This window comes from Danio aesculapii, chromosome 18 (assembly GCF_903798145.1).
Source record: "Danio aesculapii chromosome 18, fDanAes4.1, whole genome shotgun sequence".
Taxonomy (NCBI): Eukaryota; Metazoa; Chordata; class Actinopteri; order Cypriniformes; family Danionidae; genus Danio; species Danio aesculapii.
This window is the reverse complement of record NC_079452.1, coordinates 23103952-23130584: the sequence shown is the minus strand read 5'-3', so window position 1 is coordinate 23130584 and position 26633 is coordinate 23103952. Positions and strand designations below refer to the sequence as shown.

The following is a 26633-nucleotide window of genomic DNA, read 5'->3' as shown; positions in this document are numbered from 1 at the left end:
TTTCAGAGAGCTGGAGAACATTATCTGTGTTATTTCTCAGCTCAAACCTCACTACAACACACTCAGAGACAGCAGAGACGTGTTGTACAGCTTATAAAAGGGTCTTCTTTAAGTTTAACAGAGCTTTTCACATGTCGTTATTTCATTATTAAAGCTGTTAGATTTAGCAATGTGCTGAAAATCTTGTGAACAGCACTTGGGCAACATCTGACACAATTAAAGGATCACAGGAGGGCGAATAATGCTGTGTTCATCTGTTGCTCTGCACACACGTGTGTAAAACCGGACGCTGAGCACATTAAAGCTGTCCTCTGATTGGTCCGCGTGTCAGTCGAGCTTGATTAATTACCCATGGAAGCCCATGCAGGTTATGCTAATGAGGCCGTTCTCATAAGTAGGCTATCTATATGCAGAGCCGGACTGTAATAATCTGCTCGTTTATTACTGTTAATGTGTTAATGCTGAGGAGGAGCAGATGAAGAAGCAGATCACACACACACACACACACCTGCAGATCTGATGCTCAATAGTTTCCGTCTAAAGATGTGAGTTAGATTTATGTGTATAACTGTAATCCTGCATAAATCATCAGTGAGTAGATCAGTGTGTCCATCAGTGCTGCACAGTAGAGCATCACCTCCTCAGCTCCTGCTGCTCCTGCACAGATCTCACTGAGAGAAGTGGAGTCTGCTGCACTGGTGGGATTCTCCACTGTGCTGTTTGTTCTCCTCTAGTAAATGAGCTGCAGACCAAGACCAAACGCAGTGATCGCGCTGAACGCAGTGGCTTCCGGAGGACGTGAGACTGGAGTGCAGACAGATGCTCAAGACAGTTCTGGAGGGAATCATAAGAGAAGAAGAAGAAGAATACTGAAGCACTGTGATGACGGACTGACGGAGGACTGAGGCCTTTTACTATCAGCACAACAACATTTCACATCTGCTGGACACATGGAGATCTGCAGACCAACATTAATGATGTAAAGACCCTCACAACACCATTTATATCTGATCAGCATCTGAGAGGAAACTACACACACACACACACACCCACTACAGCTCATCACAGCACAGTTTATCTGCATTTATTATTATCCAATACAAAGTTTGTCCTACTCAGTTGTGTGCAGTAGTGTTGTCATGATACTGGAATTTCCAACTTCGATAGCATATACCTTTAAAAATATTGGCTAACACTTTATTTTTGATGGTCCCTGTTGCACATTTTGTTGACTAAAAGTTGCATTGCAACTACATGCCAATTACTATTAGACAGTCTGCTTATTATCTGCCTATACCGCTCCTTCAACAGACATTTAACTGACTATAAGAAACTTGCAAGTACACCAACCCTAACCCCATCCCAACAGTCTACTTATAATCTTTTGAGAATTAGTTCACTGAAAAAAGTGTTTGCATGCAGAACTGTTGAATTTAAACAAACAAATTAAATTTAATAATGTTCAACTTAATTTGTTTGTTTAAATTCAGCCCAAATAAATTGTTTAAATCATCTTTGAATATTTTTTTTCAGTGTTGGCATGTAGATGCAATGTAACTTTAAACAAAATGCTTAAAGGGACCTAAAAATCAGGTGATAGCACATATGGATGCTCAATGCTGTGTGGAACAAATCCTGTAACATTAAAACTGTACAAATGAAGGATGAACGGAAATAACTAAACCATATACAAATGGTAAAACCAGGGACAAAAACCAGTTGTTGAGTCTAAAATGCAATAAATTACAAAATAATGCAATCTCATCTTATTTTCTGATTAAAAGAAAAGAGAAAAATGTTCAAATTAAAGAAAAGAGAAATATTCAAATCCTAATATTGGTATTAATTATTCATCTACGCGCTGGTGAGCAGATCAGCTGTGAGAGAGCAAAGCCAGGATCAATACTAACCAAAAGTAAGCATGTGTCATATTTCAGTATCAATATATTGATATTTTGACAACACTAGTGCGCATACGATTTCTTTTACCAGCATTTTCAAAAATGATCCTCATCTAAGCATTTTTATTATGCGATGATCCAAAATATAATATAAGTGAATGGAGGCATAGGTAATGTCTGCTGTGGCTGCGTCTCATTTCTCAGTCTACAGTACACTCGGCTGCAGCTCTCGACTCATTAATGCTGGTCTCAGATCAGTCCATTTGTCCAGAAACCTGAGAGCTGTAGTGGTCAGTAAAGTGCTGTGAGTGTGAAGCTGATCCACTGAGTCCGATCTCACACACACACACACACACACACGCACACACACGCACACGCACACACACAGTAGATTCAGATTGGTGAAGAATCAGGTGAGGACAGACTCACATGAAAGTAATAGTTGTAGTAAGTACTTGACTGAATCAGTTTGTGTATCTACAGCTGCCATGATAACGCAACCATTTCGACAATTATATTGATTATTATATATTATCTGTTAAATTACACATTAGAATTGTATTTATTAACGTCTACCCCAATCCTAAAGCCCTCCAGTAATGTAAAAATATTAAGTATTGTTATCATTCATTCATTCATTCATTTTCTTTCAGCTTGGGTCCTTTTTTTAATCTGGGGTCGCCACAGCGGATGAACCACCAAATTATCCAGCATATAGTTTACGCGGCGGATGCCCCTTCCAGCTGCAACCCAGTACTGGGAAACATTGTTATAAGTTGTCACAAAAGTGATGCGAGTCTCCACAGCTGTATCCTTTCTACTTTTTACTGTGTTTAGGGAGGGGTAAAGTCTAAAAGGGATACAGCTCCAGATACATCTACTGAATGCTACTAACTGTGTGCGGGTTTGTGTGTGTCTGTGAGTGTGTGCTGGCGTGCCGATGGCCTTATGACAACATTTCAAGGGTGTTGCGGATGAAAGTAAAGAGCAGGGGTTGGGGGTGTTTTGGGGCCCCTAATAGTATCCCTGGGGGCCCCAAAATGGCGTGGGCCCTTAGAATCATGCTACTTTTCCCTCTTTGTGGCACCCCTGGTGTGTGTGTTGCTGTCTGTGTGTGCACATTAAGAAAAGCAATTTAAATCCAGAGGTGAGTAGTTGTGTATCTGCTCTCCTTCAGGTCTTCTCCTCCTCAGTCTGCAGTTTGTGTTTTTTTCTTCAGCAGGTTTCCACAGGTAAACTCTAATTAAATCTTAATCAATCGCTGTGGAGTGGAGAGTAATAGATAGATGTGTGTGTTCTGTGTGATCAGTCAGTGACGGTGAGTGTGTTTCTGCTGGTAATGAACACTAACACACTCTCATTTATGGTGTGTGTCTGTGTGTGTTTTTATATCCCAGTGGGGACTTAAACCTGAATGCACACAGACTCATGGGGACTTGTGTTGTTGTGGGGACCTGAAATGATGTAAATATGCTGATAGATCAGGCAGAATGAAGGAGTGTGAAGGTGTGAAGTGCAGAGTGTGTGCTGTGAGGGTGGAGTTCAGGGGGAGACCAGAGAATATACAGTGTGTACAGTACAGACATCAGTACAGCTGTGTGTGCGCATGTGACTGTGACTGTGTGTGTGTGTATGAGTGACTTCAATGTGTGGTTGTGTGCGAGCATGTCTGAGTGTGTGTGTAACTGTGTGTGCATGTCTGTGTAGATGAGTGTGTAAGTGTGTGCATATGTGTGTTTGTGTCTGTCTGCATGCCTTCTGTGTGTGTGTGTGTGACTGTGTGTCTGTGTATGCGGGAGTGTGTGTGCATGTATGTATGTGTGTGCATGTCTCTGTGTATGAGTGTGTGTGTGTATGTGTGTGTCTGATGTTTTGGTTTCTCTGCTCTGCTTCAGGCAAGTCCTTTTAAATGCGTAGTGTGTGTGTGTGTGTGGTGTGTGTGTGTGGTGTGGTGTGTGTGTGTGTGTGTGTGTGTGTGTGTGTGTGTGTGTGTAAATGAGGTGTCTCCTCCGGCTGCTGGCAGGATTCTAATAGCGGATCTGACATGTTTTATGGGCAGTAGTGAGTAAGGCGAGGGTCTTCATCTGTTCTGATGAAGGTGAGGAGTGAACAGCAGCCGTCTCTGCAGCAGGAGGAGTTATGAAGCAACGGCAGAAATCAAGACCTCCAGTGTAGGAGGATGAAGAGCGCAGGGGTGTGTGTCTAAGTCTGTGTGTGTGTGTCTGTCCCAAACAGCATACAAATGTGGGCCACTTTAGGCAGTCATGTGGCACTGGTGGTCTTCTTTCGGCCCAGACAAAATGAACGTGAGCTTGAAGTGGCCCACCTGTACAAAGGGGGCCAAAGATTCCAGTTCATATATGGGCCATTTGAGGCAAAGATTTGGCACTTATGGCAAAATGGAGTCTGTATGTGAATCTAATGTGGCCCATGTGGAAAATGGTCAATGTGGCCCAAATGACAGAGGACAAATGTGGGCCACAGATGGCAAAACTATGGCATAGTCATTTAAGGGTAATCTGGGTCTAAACCCAAAGTGGCTCACATGTAGGTGCACATCAGGACCAGTTATTATATTAACAAATGTGGGCCACTAATGGCAAATATTCAGCACAGTAAGCTCTGGCTAATGTGGCTGTTAGCTTAAAGTGGCCCAGAGAAGATATGGAAAATGTGGCCCAGTTATCTTAAAACATGTATGAACCACTTCTGGCAAATATTCAGCACAGTAAACTCTGGCTATGTGGTCCGGATGTAAGTGTCTGGTGTGTACCAGATCTGGGCCAGAATAAAAGCAAACTGTGGCCCAGAATAGGGTCAGTTCTGGTTCATTTGGTTGAATTCTGGCTGATGTGTGGTATTGGCTTATTTGTGGCCCAGATCTGGTAAACAGGAGCGGACCACCCAAGTGCCATCTTTCCAGGCGGTAGGTGGGCCGGATGAAAGTGTTTGATGGGGCCGGATTTGAGCCACATTAATTTTGCTATCTTGTGTGTGTGTGTGTGTGTGTTTGTGAGCATGTGTGCAAAATTTTCATTGATAAATCTGGATATTTCAGAGACATAAAATCAATAAAGTCTGCGTGATATGATATCATATTGAGAAAACTAACAAAAAATAGAAAAATATTCAGATATTAATATTAATATAACAAATTATTGAGGGATAAACCTTCTTATAGTTTGGCTCCAATCAAATATGTAGTAAAATAATCTATAACATCTAAAAATAAATGATGAACCTGTAGAAATAAAGGAAGAGAGGATGAACACACACACACACACACACACACACACACACACTCTTACACTCAATCATACACATGCACAAAACACATAAGACACATACTCTATCCTCTTTGACACACACTCGCGCACACACAGCCTCTCTTTCTCTTACACATTCTCACACACACACTCAGTGATTGTCTTTCTCTCTCTTACACACACACTCACACACTGCCTCTCTTTCTCTCCTACACACACTCTCATATATACACACACTCTCACACGCCCTCTCGATGCCTGTCTTTCTCTCTCTTACACACACACACACACACACACACACACACTGCTCCACCTGTGCTGATAAGATGTTGATCCAGGACTCTTATCTGAGCTCTGGGTGTTGTTCATCACCGCTGCTGTTAGCCTTTAGCCTCCACACACACACACCCACACACACACACACACACACACACTCTCAGTAATCCTTCATAATCGACTGCAGCAGCAGTGGACTCACACAGCCGTACAGACTGCCCTGCGCTTCACACACACTGAGTTGTGTTACAGATGTGCAGCTCATGATAAACCCGTCATCCTGTCATTATGCTAATAATAAAATAGTAATGAGGGCGTCATGGTGGCGCAGTGTGTAGCACAATAGCCTCACAGCTAGAAGGTCGCTGGTTCGAGTCCCGGGGTGTTTCTGTGTGGAGTTTGCATGTTCTCCCCGTGTTGGTGTGGGTTTCCTCCGGGTGCTCCGGTTTCCCCCACAGTCCAAACACATGTGCTATAGGGGAACTGATCAACTAAATTGGCCATAGTGTATGTGTGTGTGTTTATGGGTGTTTCCCAGTACTGGGTTGCAGCTGGAGGGGCATCCGCTGTGTAAAACATATGCTGGAATAGTTGGTGGTTCATTCCACTGTGGTGACCCCTGATGAATAAAAGGACTAAGCTGAAGGAAAATGAATGAATGAATGAAAATATTAACAGTAATTGTGAAAATCGTAACTGTCTAACATTAGAGGTCTGAAGCTAAATAACATCTTATTAAGTCTTAAATGCACACACTCTAAAAAAGTGCTGGGTTGTGTTAACCCAAATTGACCCAAACATGTGGTTTGTATCACCTGTTTTTTTTACCCGTTTTTTTGCCTGTTTGTTTACTGTTGCTGTTGCCATAGTTACTGATGATGATGTTCACCTGTGCATTGTTTAGTTTCTCGTTATGGTCTGTGTTTAATTCAGTTCAGCTCGTTTTCATTTCTGTAGAGCTTTATACAATGTAGACTGTGTCGAAGCAGCTTAAGCCCAGAGTTCACTTCTGTTTCTGGTCTAGTATTGTTTCTGTGTGTGGTTTTATAACAAAAGTGACTTCATTTTGTAAATAAAATAAGCAAAAATGGGTGGCACAGTGGCTCAGTGGTTAACACTATGGCATCACAGCAAGAAGGTCGCTGGTTTGAATCCCAGCTGGGTCAGTTGGTGTTTCTGTGTGGAGTTTGCATGTTCTCCCCGTGTTGGTGTGGGTTTCCTCCGGGTGCTCCGGTTTCCCCCACAGTCCAAACACATAGTGTATGTGTAGTGTGTGAGTGAGTGTGTCTGGGCGTTTCCCAGTACTGGGTTGCAGCTGGAAGGGCATCCACCGTGTAAAACATATGCGGGAATAGTTGATGATTCATTCTGCTGTGGCGACCTCTGATAAATCAGAGAATAAGCTGAAAGAAGATGAATGAATGAATGAAGCACAAGTCCACCACTCTTTTATTCTGGTTTAATTCTCCTGCATAGTTTTGACAGTCATCTCATTCAGTCCTCATGTGTTTGTTATTGAAGATGTGTCCAGACTCTGCTCAGTGTGTGTGTGTGTGTGTGTGTGTGTGTGTGTTTATTAATTGATCAGCCGTCTCTCCTCTGCTCTCAGACTGATGTAAAGTGACAGATGAAACACAGCTAATTGAAAAGCCTTCTGGCAGCTAATTTCACCCGACAGCAAATACATTTTTCAGCGTTTCGCTCCTCCAGTGCAGTCCTCAGCTCATAAATACTAAAACAAAGACTTTCCAGCAAACAAGACGGCAGAGATTTATGGCTCGATCAACAGGCGTCTTTACATGGGAACCGAGCATGTGACGTATAAACCATGAAACACACAGAACGTCATGTTTTGACTCTTTAAGATGAAGGCTCTCAGGAATCATCGAGTTTTATCAGACATTCAATAAGAACATCAATTCAACTGTTTTCCAAGCTTATATGTAAGGGATCAAGTACATCCAGGCGGTGGTTACTGCACTATAATGCTAAACTAAACTAACTATTAGACACAAAACATTAATCTGAGCTCTAATAATTTACAAACTCTTTAATCAAATGTAAAGCTGAGCAAAATTGCTGAATGCAGCCGACAATAACTCACTTGTATTGTTGTTATTCAGCCACAAGGTGGCGCCAAACAGTCAAGAAAAGAGGCGAGAAATGAGCATATATAAATATATATACACACGTCTCTTTTGTTTATTACGCATCTAACTAAATCTAATATCTTATGATTTTGATCTAAACGCACCACTAAGGCACTGCTGTGGGTCAGTAAAATAACCACTGTGAGTGATACTGAGGAGCAGGTTTCTGGAGGGTTTTGGCAGTCCTCAGAGCATAAAAATAAAAGTGAGCTGATGTGAATGTGAGCTGCAGAGTCTGATCTCCAACTGCTGTCTGTAATGATCAGGCTGTAATTAGCAGCTGGCGTTGAGGAGAGATGCTCAGGTGTCATCAGGTGGAGTTTGATGCTCGTGTTGCCGATCCTCAGATGATTTACCTGTTTGCTTTGCTCCTGGATGACGTCTAGTCTTAAATGTGTCTTTATAGCTGAGCTGTGTGTGCATTACTCTCCTCAATATAATCTTATCAAATGATCTCATGCCTAAAGGAAAAACACGATTATTTATCTGGTTTTCAGGAGAAACTCTTCATTTTGACTCAGTATTCTGAACACAACACTATATTTACTGCTGGTCTAGAAAACTAGTTAAGAGTTCAGAGATATCTGGACTAGAAACAAGACAAAACTCAAACTAATAAAAGGGTTTTTAGCAGTGTGTGTGCGTGCGTGCGTGGTGTGTGTAGTTAGTTTCTCCTGCGTCTCCTCTGTTCTTCAGGTGTTGTGATTGTGTTTTTCACACACTCTCAGACTCCTGAACACCAGCTGAGTCTCAGTAAAGGCTCGTCCTCTGAGTCTCCTGTGCTGCGGAGAAACGTGGACACACACACACACACACACACAAACACACCAAACACACACACACACAACACACCCACACACACACACACACCACACACACACACACACACACACACACACACACAGTAAGAATCTGTACACGGATGCCATCTGGTTTGTCTATTCCTCATTACTAGACCTGTGAAAACACACACACACATACAAACACATGCACAAACATGCACACACACACATACACAAAAACACACACTTACTCGTACACATGGTTTGCCAGGACTCATACTTGTAATGTATTTTATACTGTAAAGCACTTATTATATGGTCCTCCTCAACCCTACCCCCAAACTCAACCCTCAATCTGCACTTTCACATCCTCACAGTCCTTCATTCTGCATCATTTATCAGCTCTTTTCCTCATGGGGACCAAACAAATGAACACACAAGATTAAAATTTACTGGTATTACTGTACTTGTGGAAACATTTGGTCCATATAATGTATGGAATACACACACACACACACACACACACACACACACACACACACACACACACATACACACACACAGCCTCTCAGTGCTGGTCTGGACGTTAATGAAGCAGAGTGTGTGTCCACAATCTCTTCTCTGCGGTCAGAAAGCGGAGCATCTGTTCTCATCAGACGACCTGTGACTCTCTGTTAAATCACATTATACTCCACGTTAGAGGACACACACACACACACACACACACACACACACAGCTACATCCAGATAAATGGGGCTCATTTACACACTATACGGTATGTATAGTCCTGTATATACGCTAGTGTAGATTATATTCTATCCTGTAATCCTCTGGTTTGACAGACTTATAGACAACAGGAGGGTTTAAAGCATTACAGCGGACACTTTATCGTATTTAAAATGCTAAATGTGTATATATAACTCATTTAGTCAGTTTTATTTGATGCACAGTGTTGTTAGCATGTGTTTTGCGCTGAACTGAACTGAGATCTGCTGTAGTTTAATTAACTCGGGTCTGTAAACAGAAGCGCTGTGTCTTTAAATCATGAAGGCCTTCTCTGTCCGGCTCTTCATTACAGACCGGCCGTATATCCAGAAACTCCATCATAAAGCAGAGTTTTACTGCCGCTGGAGATTAATAATCCACTCTGACTGACACGTGTGTGTGTGTGTGTGTTTGTGGTGGGGGATTGTGTGCAAATGTCAAGTGTGTCGCGAATAAAAGCATCTGCTGTTTTCTGGAGAGGTCACGAAAACACGTCCTAAAGGTCACCGGCGTCCTGCTTTAAACATTTTATTCCTGAAGCCCATAAATGTGTTTCATTCCCAAATTAATGATGTCTGTCAGACTGACGGCTCAGTTTAACACAACAGCGCTGACTTTACTGTCAGATCAGCAACACCTCAGAATAAAGGGCTTTCACATTATACCACACAACAGAAATATCACTGCATATTGGGTGTGTTTAGATTCATGTTTTTATTTATAAGCTGTTTATTTCTGCTTTTGAGTTGCATTATGGGATCTTGATCTGTCCTCAAGCCACTCTTAACCTTTAAAAACCGAGTTTTAAAGTCCCCATGAAATCAGAACTGACCATGCTGATTTTGTGAGCTCACATTGACTAGTTTTGTGCTCAACAGTTCATCTGTGCATGTCTTTAAGAACAGAAACATTAGTTTGCTCTTGTAATCTTTCATTGAAATCTGAAAATGCACTTCCTGTTTGTTTTCAGTTAAATTCTCAGATTAGGTCTGTCTGAGGTATTGGGCGTGGCTAACATACTTAACCACGCCCCTCCAGCTGTCAGTGCTATGACAACAAACAGAAATGGAGAGGAGGAGGAGTCTGGTTGTAATAACTCTCCCCAAACCCTTTTCCCCATCTTTCTGAATGAAACGCCTACTTTACTACATCCAATCAGCTTGCATTAGATGAAAACAAGCCACGCCCACTGTTTTCTCATTTAATAATCTGTTTCTGTAGGAACTGCGGCCCAACATGGGGAAAAATGGTCAAAGCTTCTGGTTCATGCGGACTTCACCTATTAGACAATCTGGAATCTGAGTCCTTTTAATATCAAAAGACTGAGTAAATCACCTTTACAGCTAAACACATGTTACTAATCAATAGTTTTGATATATTTACAACAGAAAATGTACAAAATGTCTTCATGGAACATGACGTGTGTGTCTCTGTGTGTGCACCTTATATTCTTTACCAAATGTCCCCACAAGTATAGCAATACACACAGTATACATACACATACTTACTAGATGCGTGTGTATCTGTCTCTGGTGTGTGTCTGTAAGTGTGTCTGTGTACAGGAATAACACAGGTTATCAGTGTGTAGTTTGACCTGTGTGTATGTTTTCCGGCTGTAATGCAGTGCTCTGCTGGCGTAATTGGATAATGTTTAATGGTTATCAGCGTCTCCGTCTCTACTGTCTCTCTAACCCAGTAAAACACCAGTAATCTGATCCAGAGTCAGTCTCTGTTTCTGCATCTCTGACAGGATCCAGACTCATAATGGGGTCAGAGACTCTGCAGTATATGTCAAACAGTGACAGTCTCTATGTGCCACTATGTGTGTGCATACTAGGATACATATTGAGTCTAACTTGATACATGAAATAAACTGACATGCAAATTTATATATATATATATATAATTAACTAATTAACTAATAACAAACAAAAAAACAGCTAAATTATAATTAGACCGTCAGAAGCTGAAGAATAGGTAATAGTAAATATTATACTATAGTAAAATTGTATAACATAACTCTCTGTTAATGAAGCATACTATAGTGTTAACCATAGTGAACTGATAAACTGTAGTAAATAATGTAGAGTATACTGTAGTTTACACTACAGTAAACTGGTGTGTTGTAACATAAAATACCCTATAGTTGTAGAGAACTACAGTATTGGGTTATTTGTTTATATTACTGTAGTTGTTGTGTTACCCATAGCAACTGTACAATTACCACAACAGATCAATTACTGCAGTTGTCGTGTTACCATAGCAATGATAGAATCACCATACAGATCAGTTACTATAGTTGTTGTGTTACCATAGCAAACTGTAGAATGACCACAACAGATCAATTCACTGTAGTTGTGTCCCATAGCAACTGTAGAATCACCACAACAGATCAATTACTGTCGTTGTTTGCGTTACTATAGCAACTGTAGAATCACCACAACAGATCAATTGCTATAGTTGTTCTGTTACCATAGCAACTATAGAATCACCACAACAGATCAGTTACTGTAGTTGTTCTGTTGCCATAGAAACTTGAATCACAACAACAGATAAATTACTACAGTTGTTGCGTTACCATAGCAACTGTAGCATCCACCACAACAGATTAACTCAAGGTCTTGGCTACAAGTATTTTCTATAAATGACTACAGTATTTCTTCATGTAATGTATATGCTCTTGTAGGGCTCAGCCTGATCAAGAGCAGAGAGCACACTCAATAGTGAGCGAGGTGTTCTGTGTTCTCTGCCAATACATCAGTTTTAGCAGCTAATGCAGTTTATGAGGCTGACGATGAGAACACAGACCAGTTTAAGTCAATTAGCTAAGGGACAGAGCTGGCTTAAATCAGAGAGCGCAGAAGAGCTTAGTCAGGACCAGCAGAGACACAGACTTCATATAAAACCTGTTCATCTGTCCGTCAGACACACAGCAGTGCTGAATCACTCCAGTGGAAGAGTAAGTAGTACACTGCAAAAAATGCTGTTCTTACTGAGAGTTTTGTCTTGTTTGTATTCTGAATATCTACAAACTCTTAACTCAGTCAACATCTTCAAGACAAGCACAAAATATAGTCTCGTTTTCAGAAATAATGAGTCAAATGAGGCAAGATTAAGATTAAAACAAGCAATATAATCTGCCAATGGGGGAAGTGGAATAATCTTGCTTTTTGTTATTATTTCACATACATTATTCTCTATGTAGATAATTCTGGGGCAGTTTTTTAAATGTCCATTGTCCAAGATAAATAAAGAATTACATAATAATAATAATGTTTATAAACGGGTACTGGATGCTTTCATTAAATTGGTTTATCAATAATTTCATTTGGTTGTTTTAAAATTTGTGAGCTATTTATTTACCATTCATTCATTCATTTTCCTTAGCTTAGTCCTTTTATTAATCAGGGGTCGCCACAGCGGAATGAACTGCCAACTATTCCAGCATATGTTTTACGCAGTGGATGCCCTTCCAGCTGCAAACCAGTACTGGGAAACACCCATACACACTCTTTCACACACACACACACACACACGCACACACACACACACGCACGCATGCACGCACGCTCGCACACACGCACGCACGCACGCACGCACACACACACACACAACACACACTCATACACTATGGCCAGTTTAGTTGATCAGTTCCCCTATAGCACATGTGTTTGGACTGTGGGGGAAACCAGAGCACCCGGAGGAAACCCACACCAACACGGGGAGAACATGCAAACTCCACACAGAAACACCAGCTGACCCCAGCCGGGACTCGGACCAGCGACCTTCTTGCTGTGAGGCCACAGTGCTAACCACTGAGCCACTATGTCGCCTCATTGATTTATTTGTTTATTAATTAGTTTATTCATTTTATTTATTTGTGTTTATTCATTGATCCATCTATTTTGTTTTGTATTAATTTGTTTATTTATTCATTCATTTGTGTTTGTTTACTTTTGTTTGTTCGTTTATTTATATATGCACTTATTTACTTTTATGTGTTTGTTCATTCGTTTATTTCTTTATTCACTTTTGTTTGTTTATTTGTTTGTTTATTCATTCATTTATTTACATATATATTTGTCTATCTTTGCTTCTTGTCTGAGATAAAGCTGTGGGTTTTTAATATGAGTGTAGCGCCAGCTAGTGGAAAATATCAGAAATTACATGACGTCAGATGTAAATAAAGCTGATGTAAACTAACTGTATTAAATAACTGCATTCTCAGTACACACACACACACACACACACACACAAACCCCTCTGGTTTACCACTGTTCTTCAAATCAGTGGATATTAGAGGGGGGATTACTGAATAATCCACATATTTAGACGCAGATGTGCTTCGTGTACAGTAATGTCTCTGTGTTTTACCAGAGTAACTTTGCTGTGGTTCTACTGGATTTACAATGTAAACCTCACATAAACACCAGCAGTGCTTCTTTTAATGAGTATTTTTTCCGTTTTCCGTTTCTGTAATTCAGATAATATAGATCTGTAATACAGATCAGTCTATATCCGCCCACAGAGCTTAATGAAGGCACTTTTTGTCTTTAGAGGTTTAATTTAACTGAAATAATATTCTGAAATCGTTTTTAAACGCTGTGACACTTTTAACAAATCTCCATGTGTGTATATAAAGCTACATGTACATGTATCACTGTCCGAATTAAATCTCAATCTGATAAATTCATTATACAGTAAATGACACAGTTACTGTCTCCTCAACAACATTCGGTCCGCGCGGTGCATGCTGGGACTGCGGGTCCTCCAGGCGCTGGTAAAGTCTAGATGGGATACAGCTGCGGATAGTCACATCTATATAGCCTCATTTTTGTGATGCTGTCCAACATCATTAATATTTGTACATTATTGTGAGGGCTGGGTTTAAAGTTGGGGTAGGGTTAGACGTTAATGAACTACAATTTAATGGGTAATATAATAACTAATATAAATAATACTCAATAAAATTACTGTTTTTACATACTGTGATGGCTGGGGTACATATTAATAAAATATAAGTAATGGATAATTTAATAAATAATATTAATAAGTCTGTTAACTTCCGGCCGCAGCTGTATCCCTTCTAGCAACAACCGCAGGCGCGCCTCCATCTTTTAAACCCCAGAGAAGCGCTTCCGCTCCGCACCGAACACACAGATCCCGGTTTCACCGAAACATCATGACGGATTAACGGCAGGTCAGCGCTCCAACACCAGCAGAGCAGAGTCCCGGAGCCCCGAGCAGCGTCCAGCCCGCCGGCGGCTTCATTCTCGCGCTGACACACACGCAAACACGGCCGCAGCTTTTGTCCGCGCCGCTTTTGTCCGCCGTTTGTCCGGTTCCTGCCCGGTTTCTGTCTCCCGGAGCCCGGAGATGACCGGAGGAAGATGTCGGTGTCGGGACTGAAGGCCGAGCTCAAGTTTCTGGAGTCCATTTTCGACCCACATCACGAGCGCTTCAGGATCATCGACTGGAAACCGGACGAGCTGAGCTGCCAGTTTAACGTTACCGGAGAACAGCTGCTCATCATACACTGCAACATCACGGTACACACTGTATACACACACACACACACACACCGTACACAGTAAACACCCCTAAAAACACACTCTGAACAAACAAACATAGATACACACTGAGAACGCAAACACACTAGACAATATACAAACCTCATACACTCTGAAAACACACTCCGAACACATCATAAACACACACAGCACACCATATATACTGATCACACATTCAAACACACACACTGTACAGTAAACCCCGAAACACACATTGCACGCACACACACACACACACCTTACACACTGAAACCACACTGTGTATACACAGTGTACAAATACACATGGACTGCACACACTCTGAACACACACACTGATGATATATACACTGTACAGGCAACACACACGCATACAATACACAGTTTAAGACACTGAACACACACACACACACACACACACACACACACACACACACACACACACACTCTCGCACCTTACACAGTAAACACACCCTGTTCACACTGAACAAACACTCTCACACAACATACAAACTGGACACACATACTGTAAACAACACACACACACTCTCTCTCTCTGATCACAAAACATACCATACACACTGATCACACATACACTATACAGCAATACACTAAACAAACCTACACACACACCTAACACACAGTAAACGCACTGTACACAATAAACACTGAAAACACACACACAGTAAACATACACTGATTACACACAACATACTTATAAAGTATTCACACATGATATACTTATAAAGATGACACATTGCGTGCGTGCGTGCGTGTGTGTGTGTGTGTGTGTGTGTGTGTGCGCGTGTGTGTGTGTGTGTGTGTTTTATGTAAGTTCCTGCAGGTGTTGTTTTAGAGCTGTTAAATGTAGGAATGTTGATATGAACACGCTGTCAGTCAAATATTCACACACACACACACACACACACACACACACACACACACACACACACACACACACACACACACACACACACACACACACACACCTCTTATCACTGCTATTGTCCACATTTACAGTCAGCAAAACTCTGACGCATTAAGGGGTTTGGATTATTTGGATAGTGCATGAAATTGTTAATGTTATGGTTTCTTGATGGTTTATTTGACTGAATATGTAATAATAATAATAATGAACTATTTAAATAAAGTAAAATAAATCTTTCAGGGCTTGAGCTGTTCTCAGTTTCCAGCATCGCTGTGCATTATGGGTAATGCTGTGATCTTGCTCTTTCAGGAGTCGTACCCGTCGACGCCGCCCATATGGTTTGTGGATTCGGATGATCCGAGTCTGACTGGAGTTCTGGAGCGTCTGGAGGACGTCAGGAGGGGAAGCACACTGGTAAATCACTGTACTTTTACCACAGCATGCTTACTGTAGCATCTTTAACCTTTTAAACGGTGTTCTAACCACACGCGACGCTGCGATACACAACTAAATACAATCAAATCCTGAGCATCTACTAAATGCTGACTTACTGTTTTAGGAACGTTGTGTATATCCAATAAATGATTAAGAAACAATCATGATTGATTTTGAATATTTACTGCAAGTGTTACCCTGAATATAGCCAATGCTGCTGAAATTAAAACATAAATAAATAAATAAATAAATAAATAAAGGGTTCACATAGGTTGAAGATTTGAACGTTAGAACTGTCTCTAGAATAATTTGCTATTCAGAAGGATAAAAATCTCAATAAATGATGAGGGAATGATCAGTTTTAAGGTGCTGTCTGTAAGTTTTTGACTTTTCTGCATCATCAAAACACCATGATATGTGTGCAGATATTCAGAAACATGCTCAGTGAACATTCTTGTTTATCTGAAAAACAATGCTGAAGTCAGATATTCTGCTTTGAATATGTGCGTTACGTGCCGAAACACTATCTTTGGTCATTTTACCCGCCCACTGCCTGTTTAGCCAATTATATTCAGCACCCGGGTTGCCAGATGGTGGAAAACAACGTATTTCATTCAGCTCCGAAAGCATGCGCCCGTGACCGAAATGGGACCTCCGATGAACAGTCGCAGACTCTGAAATGAGACGCAGATTCAGAGTTCCACATGAGGTTATTAATTAGCAAATAATATAATATTACAGACGTAAACATTAGGTGAGCAGGTTATATTGTAACCCTGTGTCATAACAACACACTACATGACGAGATTTGCAGTGATGAGCAATTTGGCTGTTTGCACCAGACGAAACTCCACAGAAATGTAAATACAGCCATTCAGAAGCACAGAATATGCACTCAGTCATGAAATGGTGATGTTTATAATCTAATGAATACATCTTAAACCTCTTTAACACTATTAAATGTAGATGCTGAATCACTCATGTGTGTTGGTTTGCATTATTTCACAGTTCTAAGTTTACTTTCAGATGGTTTATTGTATTGTCCAGATCTGAGCTGAACTATCTGCTGCTGCTTTCAGTATATGGCAATAAATGTGATGTAAAATGCCATTCAGACTCACATTATTAGCATTTAACACTGAATAAAGCACATGAGCTGTACCTGAGATGATCACTCTTTATCCGGTTGTTCACCTGTGAGAAATAGAAGCCGTTTCTAATATATCAATTCGAGGAGTTGATTAGGACAAAACTCATATTAACATGGAAATTATTCCTCCCATTGGGTGTGGTTGCTAGAACACAACTTAAGTCAGACTTGCTCCTCAATCTGGCAACCTGTGCTTGCGTTTGTTTTGATCTAGGAGTACAATACCTAGTTCAATCCAGGGTGTCAAATTTGCATACTGCACCTTTAAATTAGTTCTTTAAGTAGAACACAATATAAATGCTGAATATGTCATGCCTGTTTTAAAACATGACATTGCTTTAAAATGATTATTATAGTTAAAAACACAATACAAGGAAGGAAATCATGTTAAAGTATTACAATTTCAAACAGAAACAATAATGATATTAATATGGAGTAAATGAAATAAAATACAGTAAATATATAGTGTTCTCAGCCTATCTTGAAGCTCTTGAACCCCTCTGCCCATTCTATCTCATACATTGTGATTTAACCATTATTTTAATTTAAATAAATGATGTGTTGTAAATGCTCATCTATGATTCTTTCTAACATGGTTATTATATCAAAATTACTAAAGAGTTCTGAGTATTTCTACAAAGAACTACCATAGTGGTCCACATGACTGCATGCATTTCAGTGTCTGCTACTCTTCTCTGTGACTTTAAATATGTATGCCTCTGTTGCCTTGCAACTTCTTGTTGGCAAAAGCATAACTTTGCTTCATATGTGTCTTTCAAACAGCATATTCAGTGCCTTCAAAAAGCCCATATTTACTAACTATATGTAACTATACATTTATAGGCTGTTTTACTGAAAGGGTGATGATGACTTAATTAACATGACCACAGATATTCAAAGCTTAAGAATAGTATCTCAATAGAAGCTTTGAATATAATATGACCATCTTGTATTAGAACAGTCAGAGTGACCGCGATGGTAACTCTAATAGTTATGGGATTCTGGTAGTCCCAGTGTAAAAGAGAGCAAAATGCTAGATCAGACAGCTGAAGTATTTCAAACGCTGAGATGAGTCAGGAGTCTGAGTTGACTCAGTAGTGCACACTCAGATTACATGATCACGCTGTGAATGTTGTGTAACGCTTGACTTCATTACAGCGTCGCTAGGCTGGTCATTACTGATTACTGCTGTTGTGAAGCATCGTGATTACAACATCTGCTCTATTCTAAACCACCGCACCATCTTTAGATTATACACACACACACACACACACACACCACACACACACACACACAACATGCTGAATATTACTGTATTATTAACACACAGAGAGCTGAAGAATGACTTAAGTGTCCTGTTATTTCACTTTCACATCTGAAAGGTCTGCAAAGCTCAATGTGCAGGTGAGTGGAGTTCTGTTCTCACTAAGAAAAGAATCATTCTGAACTGAATCGAGTCACTGGAGAATCAATCGAGTTACTGTAGCATCAAGAAAACCAATGAAGTCGCCGGAGGATCAAGTGAGTTAACCGAGGATAAATCGAAGCTCCGGAGGTTCAATCGAGCCGCCGGAGGATCAATCGAGGTGCCAGTGGATCAATCGAGGTGCCAGGGGATCAATCGAGGTGCCAGAGGATTAATCGAGTTGCCAGAGGATCAATATGTCACTGGAGAATCAATTGAATCACCGGAGAATCAATCGAATCACCGGAGAATCAAGTGAATCAATCGGATCACCGGAGAATCAAAAAATTAATCGAGTCACTGGAGAATCAAAAGAATCAATCAAGTCACCGAAGAAACAAAAGAGTCATCGAGTCACCGGAGAATTAAAAAAATTTATCGTGCCACTTGAGAATCAAAAAGTCAATAGAGTAACTAGTGAAATCAGTCGAGTCACTGGAGAATCACAAGAATCATAGAGGCACCGGAGAATCACGAACATTAATCGAGTCACCGGAGAATCAATCGAGTCACTGGAGAGATCAAGAAAATCAATTGAGTCATGAGAGAATCTCAAGAATCAATAGAGGCACCGGAGAATCACGAAAATTAATCGAGTCACTGGAGAATCGGACAAGTCACTGGAGAATGAAGAGAATCAATCGAGTCACCAGAGAATTAAGAAAGTCAATCGAGTCACCGGAGAATCAAAGAATCAGTAGAATTACTGGGGAATCAAAAGAGTCAATCGAGTCACCGGAGAATCTGTCAAGTCACTGCAGAGATCAAGAAAATCAATTGAGTCATCAGAGAATCAAGAGAATCAATCGAGTCACTGGAGAATCAAGAAAATCATCGAGTCACCAGAGATTCAAGAGAATCAATCGAATCACTGGAGAATCAGAGAATAAATTGAGTCACCAGAAAATAAAGAAAATCAATTGGAGTCACCAGAGAATCAATCAAGTCACTGGAGACTCAATCGAGTTAATCGAGTCACCAGAGAATCTATTGAGTCACTGGAGAGATCAAGAAAATCAGTCGAGTCACCGGAGAATCACAAGAATCAATCAAGTCACCAGAGAATCAATCGAGTCATCACAGAATCTTTCGAGTCTTTGGAGAATCAAAAGAATTCCGGTGACTCGGTTATGATTCACAGGTCACTTGATTGATTCTCTTTAATCTCCAGTGAATTGACTCCTCTGTGATCATCAGTAAATCATGAATTGAATCATTGGTGAATCGGGAATCGTATATAAATGGAGTCATTTGTTTTGATCTTGGTTTAGTGTAAACCTGCTGTCGGAGAATTACAAGCTAATTTAGGCAAATGTCTGCTAATATGGCAGAGCTGGGACACTTTAAAGGGATAGATCTAAACGTGTATATAAAATAGTGCTGTAAAACTCCAGTCTGTCACATGACCCTTAGAAATCTTACTGTTGAATTGTAGTATGTGTGTGTGTGTGTGTGTGTGTGTGTGTGTGTGTGTGTGTGTGTTTTGAGGGAGCGTCAGGGCTGTTGATTGGACTGCTCTCTTCATTCTCAGTCTGGTTTTCATTACACACACACACACACACACACACACACACACACACACACACACACGTGAAATGTGATCTGCTTCTGTTGTGGTTTAGTGACTGAACACAAACACACACACACGACTGAAAGAGGATCAGGCTGATCTTTATCACTGAAACAACAGATCTGGAGCACAAATGACCCATAATGTCCTGCTAATCTCACACACACGTCACCATATCCGGACACACACACACACACACACACACACACACTAGCGCACTCGTCTTAATTACTTGTCAGATTTGTAAAATAGTTTTAATAATAATAATATTTTTGCCTTCTGCTGTATGCTAGTGCGGCTTCATCACACTGACTGTGACCTCACGAGTGTGTGTGTGTGTGTGTGTGTGTGTGTAGCTCCTGCAGCAGCTGAAGAGGCTGATCTGTGACCTGTGTCGCCTCTATAATCTCCCTCAGCATCCGGATGTGGAGATTGCTGGACCAGCCGCTGCCTTCAGGACATCATACACACGACCAGAAAGGTCAGCATTATTCACACACTGCTGCAGGACACACAACACACACTGAGCGTACGGTGTGTGTGGTTCACGGTGTGTTAAACTATGATCGTGCACTGATACTGAGGTCTACGTGACCAGTGGAACTGCATGATCATGGTTTAATTAGCCAAAAGCTGAAGACAGACACACACTCTGCTTATGAGCGTGCTCAGTGTGTGTTCTGACTTGGTATTGCACCAGTCATAACAACACTGCTGTTGTTTAACGTGTGTGTGTGTGTGTGTTATCCTGCAGCTCGGCACAACAGATGAGGTGACGTCAGAGGAGGAAGAGGAGGAGGACATGGGAGAGGTGTGAGTGTGAGAGTGTGTGTGTCTGTGTGCATGCATGTTTTTCTGTGTGTGTGTGTGGGTGTGCTAGTGCAAGTTTCTCTGTTTAACTGTGGATGGGTGTATGTTCTCTTTGTGTGCATGTGTGTGCTCTTTACATGCGCTCATGCTGTGTGTGTGCGCATTCACTCATGCTTATGTGTGTGTGTGTCAGCAGGACATTGATCTGGAGCACTATGAGATGAAGGAGGAGCCGGTGGAGGGGAAGAAGTCTGAGGATGATGGGATTGAGAAGGAGAATCTGGCCATCCTGGAGAAGATCCGCAAGACCCAGCGGCAGGACCACCTCAATGTAAGTGCGCATTCGGTAAGAGCCCTTTCCTTCTGTTCCTCTTCTGTTGTGTTCTGGGTCAGATGAGGGAAACTCGCTGATTGTGTGCAGTGAAGGTCAGAATCACTCGTGAAGTTCATTACTATTGATTTATCTGCACGCTGGCCTCATTCTGGCTAAATGTGTTGATGAAGGGTTTATTGTATATTTATTTATTTATTTATTGGATATGTATTTATTTATAAGTGTAATGTTGTCAGGGGATTAAATGCCATAGTGTTTGTTAGAGCTGCAGGCATATATGGTCTCAGCATCGATATCACAGTGTGTGCATTCGCAATAGGCACATCACAGGATCTGCAATGTTGAGTTGGGGTTAAATAGTTTAGGATTATTCTATTATATAGCCATAGTTATATATTAACACGTCTTACATGAGTTACATCACAGTTTAACCATAATGGAGTAAAAGTGTGTCATTTGCATGTATTTAAGGCCTAAGAGAGTTTAAAGCATTCAGACACGAGACGTTTTACCATCTGTAACATTAATAGAACATTATTTTACTGAATATTTAATTTTACAAGTCTTCAGTTCTGTATCAGAGTACGATCTGATTTGAGGTGTGTCTGAATCTGCTGTGATTGACCTGTGTTGTGTTGTGTTGTGTTGTTGTGTTGTGTTGTGTTGTTGCAGGGAGCTGTGTCTGGATCTGTTCAGGCGTCTGACCGCCTCATGAAGGAGCTGAGAGAAATCTACCGCTCTCAGAGCTATAAAAACGGTAAACTCCATTCAGCAGACTGTGCTGGAGCGACTCTGCTGCTGTTCTCTGATCAGTCTGTGTCCTCTGCTGTTCTCTGCTGTTTTCTGATCAGTCTGTGTCCTCTGCTGTTCTCTGCTGTTCTCTGATCAGTCTGTGTCCTCTGCTGTTCTCTGATCAGTCTGTGTCCTCTGCTGTTCTCTGCTGTTCTCTGATCAGTCTGTGTCCTCTGCTGTTCTCTGATCAGTCTGTGTCCTCTGCTGTTCTCTGATCAGTCTGTATCCTCTGCTGTTCTCTGATCAGTCTGTATCCTCTGCTGTTCTCTGATCAGTCTGTATCCTCTGCTTCAGGTATCTACTCAGTGGAGCTGCTCAATGACAGTCTGTATGAGTGGCACATCAAGCTGAGAACGTAAGTGTGTGTGTGTGTGTGTGTGTGTGTGTGTGTGTGTGTGTGTGTGTGTGCGCATGTGTGTTCACGACGACGACGACAATGATGGTGGTGTGTGTCTGTCTTGATCATGATGGTGTGTGTGGTTCTTGATTGTGAATATGTGTGTGTTTTATAATGGTGTGTGTGTGTCAGTGATGATGGTTGTGTGTGTCTTCATGAAAATGATGGTGTGTGTGTCTTCACAGTGCTGATTGTGTGTGTGTCTTGATGATGATGATGATGATTGTAATGTGTGTTCATTCATTCATTCACAACAACGATGATGGTGGTGTGCGTTTGTGTGTCTGATGGTGTGTGTATATGTGTGTGTTCATGATGGTGATGCTGTGTGCATGTCATCACAATGATGTTGGTGTGTATGTGTTCATGATGATGATGATGATGATGATGGTGTGTGTGTGTGTTCAGTGTGGATCCTGACAGTCCATTACACAGTGATCTGCAGGTGCTGAAGGAGAAGGAGGGAATGGACTACATCCTCCTCAACTTCTCCTATAAAGTGAGGTTCAGCTTTAGTTTAGTCATCAATATTTTAAGCAAAGTATTTTATTTATTTATTTATTTATTTATTTATATATGCCTCAAGTCTCTGATTTATTTTTTGTGTGTGTGTGTGTAAAACATAAATGTTTCATTATTTGATTGCATTATTAGTGTTTTTAAATCTCTGTTTATTTAGTTCTACTAATTATATTAGTTAATTGAAAAGCTCTTAGTTATTCTACAATAATCATAAATGTTTAGCACAGTGTGTGTGTGTGTGTGTGTGTACAATCTAAATATGTGTTTTTTCCTGTCTTCAGGATAATTTCCCCTTCGATCCTCCATTTGTACGTGTGGTGTCTCCTGTTCTGTCTGGAGGGTAAGATTTGACTGTTTCAGATTTTTTTAGATGTGTGTTTTATATGACTTTTACTAATTTATACGCAGAAGAATGCATCTATTATTATTATTATTATTATTATTATTATTATTATTATTATTATTATTATTCACTATTATTCAGTTCCTCCAGGATTTAGTGGAAAAAAAATTGTGACTAAAATGATTGTGACGAGTTTGTGCAAATTTGGCAGCCTTACTCTTATGTTTTACAGTGAATATACACACATTTACATACCTCAATTATTGTTCTTTTTTCTTTTGACCTGGAGAATCATTGATTCCTGTATTTTATATAAAGGAAACACTAAGAGAAACTAGACTTCACCCTGTGTGCGTGTGCGTGCGCGTGTGTGTGTGTGTGTGCGTGTGTGTGTGCGTGCGCGTCTGTGTGTGTGTCTGTTAATGTTATTGAGTCTGGAATGTTCTGAACTGATTGTTGTTGTTGTCAGGTATGTACTGGGAGGAGGAGCTCTGTGTATGGAACTACTTACTAAACAGGTCAGACAGAGCTTTACATGTGTGTGTTCTGTGTATCAATCATTGACTGCGTTCATTGACTCTTTGTCTCTCTGTCTGTCTGTCTGTCTGTCTGTGTGTGTGTGTGTGTATGTTCTCAGGGCTGGAGCAGTGCCTATTCCATAGAGTCTGTCATAATGCAGATCAACGCCACTTTAGTCAAAGGAAAAGCGAGAGTGCAGTTTGGAGCCAACAAGGTGAAAACAGAAACACACTTTCTGCTCTGAGGATGATGATGAGGATGATGATGATTGTGTTTGTGAAGCAGGAGTTTAATTATAGTGTTTCTCTGTAACTGGACAGAATATACTAGAATAATAATTTGTCCTGGTGTTAAGATTGTCAATTAGAGTAAATACTGTATGTTTTTGAACCGTACTATAGTAAAGTGTATTATATAACTGGTCAACTGTAATAAACACTGTAGTATACTTTAGATTTCACATTCACTACCCTATAGTTGTGGAAAACTAGTATTTGGTCATTTGTTTATATTTCTGTGGTTGTTACCATAGCAACTGTAGAATCACCACAACAGATCAATTACTGTAGTTGTTTTGTTACCATAGCAACTGTAGAATCACCACAACAGATCAATTACTGTAGTTGTTGTGTTACCATAGCAACTGTAGAATCACCACAGCAGATCCATTACTGTAGTTGTTGTGTTACCATACAAATGAACTCAGGTACTGTACTACAGTGTGGTAGAGTAAGCACTGTAGTGTTTGCTGTAGTGTTTGCTGTATTAGTGTGTTGGTGTGGGTGTTGTGCATTAATAGTTTTGTGTGTGTGTTTTCAGAATCAGTACAATCTTGCCAGAGCACAGCAGTCGTATAAATCACTGGTGCAAATCCATGAAAAGAACGGTGAGAAAATAATTAATCAGCATATTAATGTCTGGAAATGGAGAATCTGGACTTTATCATCAGCTGTCTCCAGTGTTATAGTGGAACACGGGCTTTAAAAGACAGCATCAGTAGGAACTCATTCGTTTTGCGTGTGTGTGTGTGTGTGTGTGTGTGTGTGTGTGTGTGTGTGTTTTAGCTATTTTTAATGGCAAGACACTACCTTTAGGTTCAGTTGTCCAGCACTGAGCTGCATTGATTTGAAGGAATGTGTGTGTGTGTGTGTGTGTGTGTGCATGCACAAATGTGTGTGAGTCTGCACAACATGTGATGTGCTGTGTGTGTAAGGTTTATATGTGTGTGTGATAAGAGTGTATGCATGAGCATGTGTATGCAAGAGTGTACCTGTATGAGAGGGTTTGTGTGCAATGTGCAAGAGTGTGTGAAAGTGTGTTCAGTCTCAGTAATACAGCATTGTGTGTGTGTGTGTGTGTGTGTGTGTGTGTGATTTCTCCAGGCTGGTACACACCACCGAAAGAAGACGGCTAAATGCAGAGATGGACAGAGTTTCTCCTTCTCCTCTGCTTTCTCTCCTCTTTTCTTCTGTCTCCATCATCTCTCCATCAGCTGTGCAGAGATCTGCCATGTTTCTACACACACACACACACACACACACACATACACCAGATCCAGCAACATCTGACTGCTTCTGTTCATTCCTGAGTCCTGAACATACACACACACACACACACACACAGACAGAGAGTCAGACTGAACTGCTGGAGTGTGTGTGGATGAACATCTCTCGTGTGTGTGTGTGTGTGTGTGTGTGTGTGTGTGTGTGTGTGTGTGGTGTGTGTGTGTCAGAACATGCATCAGACTGCAGTGGTGAAGGTGTGTGTTCTGGGATCTGCAAGGAGACCCATAATGCCTTAAAGAGCAGGATTGTGACTGATCTGAGAGCAGCTCTTGTTCATGTGTTCTCCTTCATCCGTCAGCGTCTCCTGGACCCTATCGAGTGCACTTGTTGGGGCTGATCTGTGTTCTTCAGACAGGAGCCGTTTCTTCTTCTTGACGTTTGGACTTCAGAGATGAGGCGTCATCAAGCCGTTCTGCTGTGCTTCTGAATGAGAACACTGTGTGTGTGTGTGTGTTGAAGGCTGACTCCAGATCAGTTCCTCATTCACTCCTCTGCTGTGGGTTGATCAGCTGTGCTGTTAGCATGCTTCACTCTTACTGCAGTTCAGTTTCTTCTTCTTCAGTGTAATTTTGACAGACGTGTACAGAACTGTTTGTAAACTTGCATCAAGTTTATGAATAAAGAATTTTAAGAAATGCTGGAGTGTGTGTGTGTGTGTGTGTGTGTGTGTGTGTGTGTGTGTGTGTGTGTGTGTGTGTGTGTGTGTGTGTGTGTGTTTGTTGTTGTATTTTTCATGCAGCTCGCACATTTAATTCCAGAATCCTGATGGAGGATCACCCACTGCTGGGAAAACATTTTAATTAAAGGAGAACTGGGCAATACTGGCTCAGTGGTTGGCACTGCCACTTCACAACAAGAAGGTAGCTGGTTCGAGCCCCGGCTGGGTCAGTTGGTGTTTCTGTGTGGAGTTTGCATGTTCTCCCCGTGTTGGTGTGGGTTTCCTCCGGGTGCTCCGGTTTCCCCCACAGTCCAAACACATGCGCTATAGGGGAACTGATCAACTAAACTGGCCGTAGTGTGTGTATGGGTGTTTCCCAGTACTGGGTTGCAGCTGGAAGGTCATGCGCTGTGTAAAACATATGCTGGAATAGTTGGCGGTTCGTTCTGCTGTGAT

General features: G+C 41.1%; 1 protein-coding gene across 1 annotated transcript; it reads left to right on the top strand.

Annotated features, from left to right (window-relative positions):
• The first annotated feature begins 14265 nt into the window (after nucleotides 1–14265).
• On the top strand, nucleotides 14266–25653 carry LOC130245956 (ubiquitin-conjugating enzyme E2 Q2-like). The gene is given in 14 exon segments (XM_056478757.1): nucleotides 14266–14690; nucleotides 15927–16031; nucleotides 20594–20668; nucleotides 20670–20695; nucleotides 20988–21048; nucleotides 21244–21378; nucleotides 22054–22138; nucleotides 22468–22528; nucleotides 22979–23069; nucleotides 23374–23432; nucleotides 23905–23953; nucleotides 24073–24168; nucleotides 24774–24840; nucleotides 25337–25653. Coding segments are annotated over 14 exon segments (1101 nt in total). The 5' UTR covers nucleotides 14266–14531; the 3' UTR covers nucleotides 25369–25653.
• The last annotated feature ends 980 nt before the right edge of the window (nucleotides 25654–26633 follow it).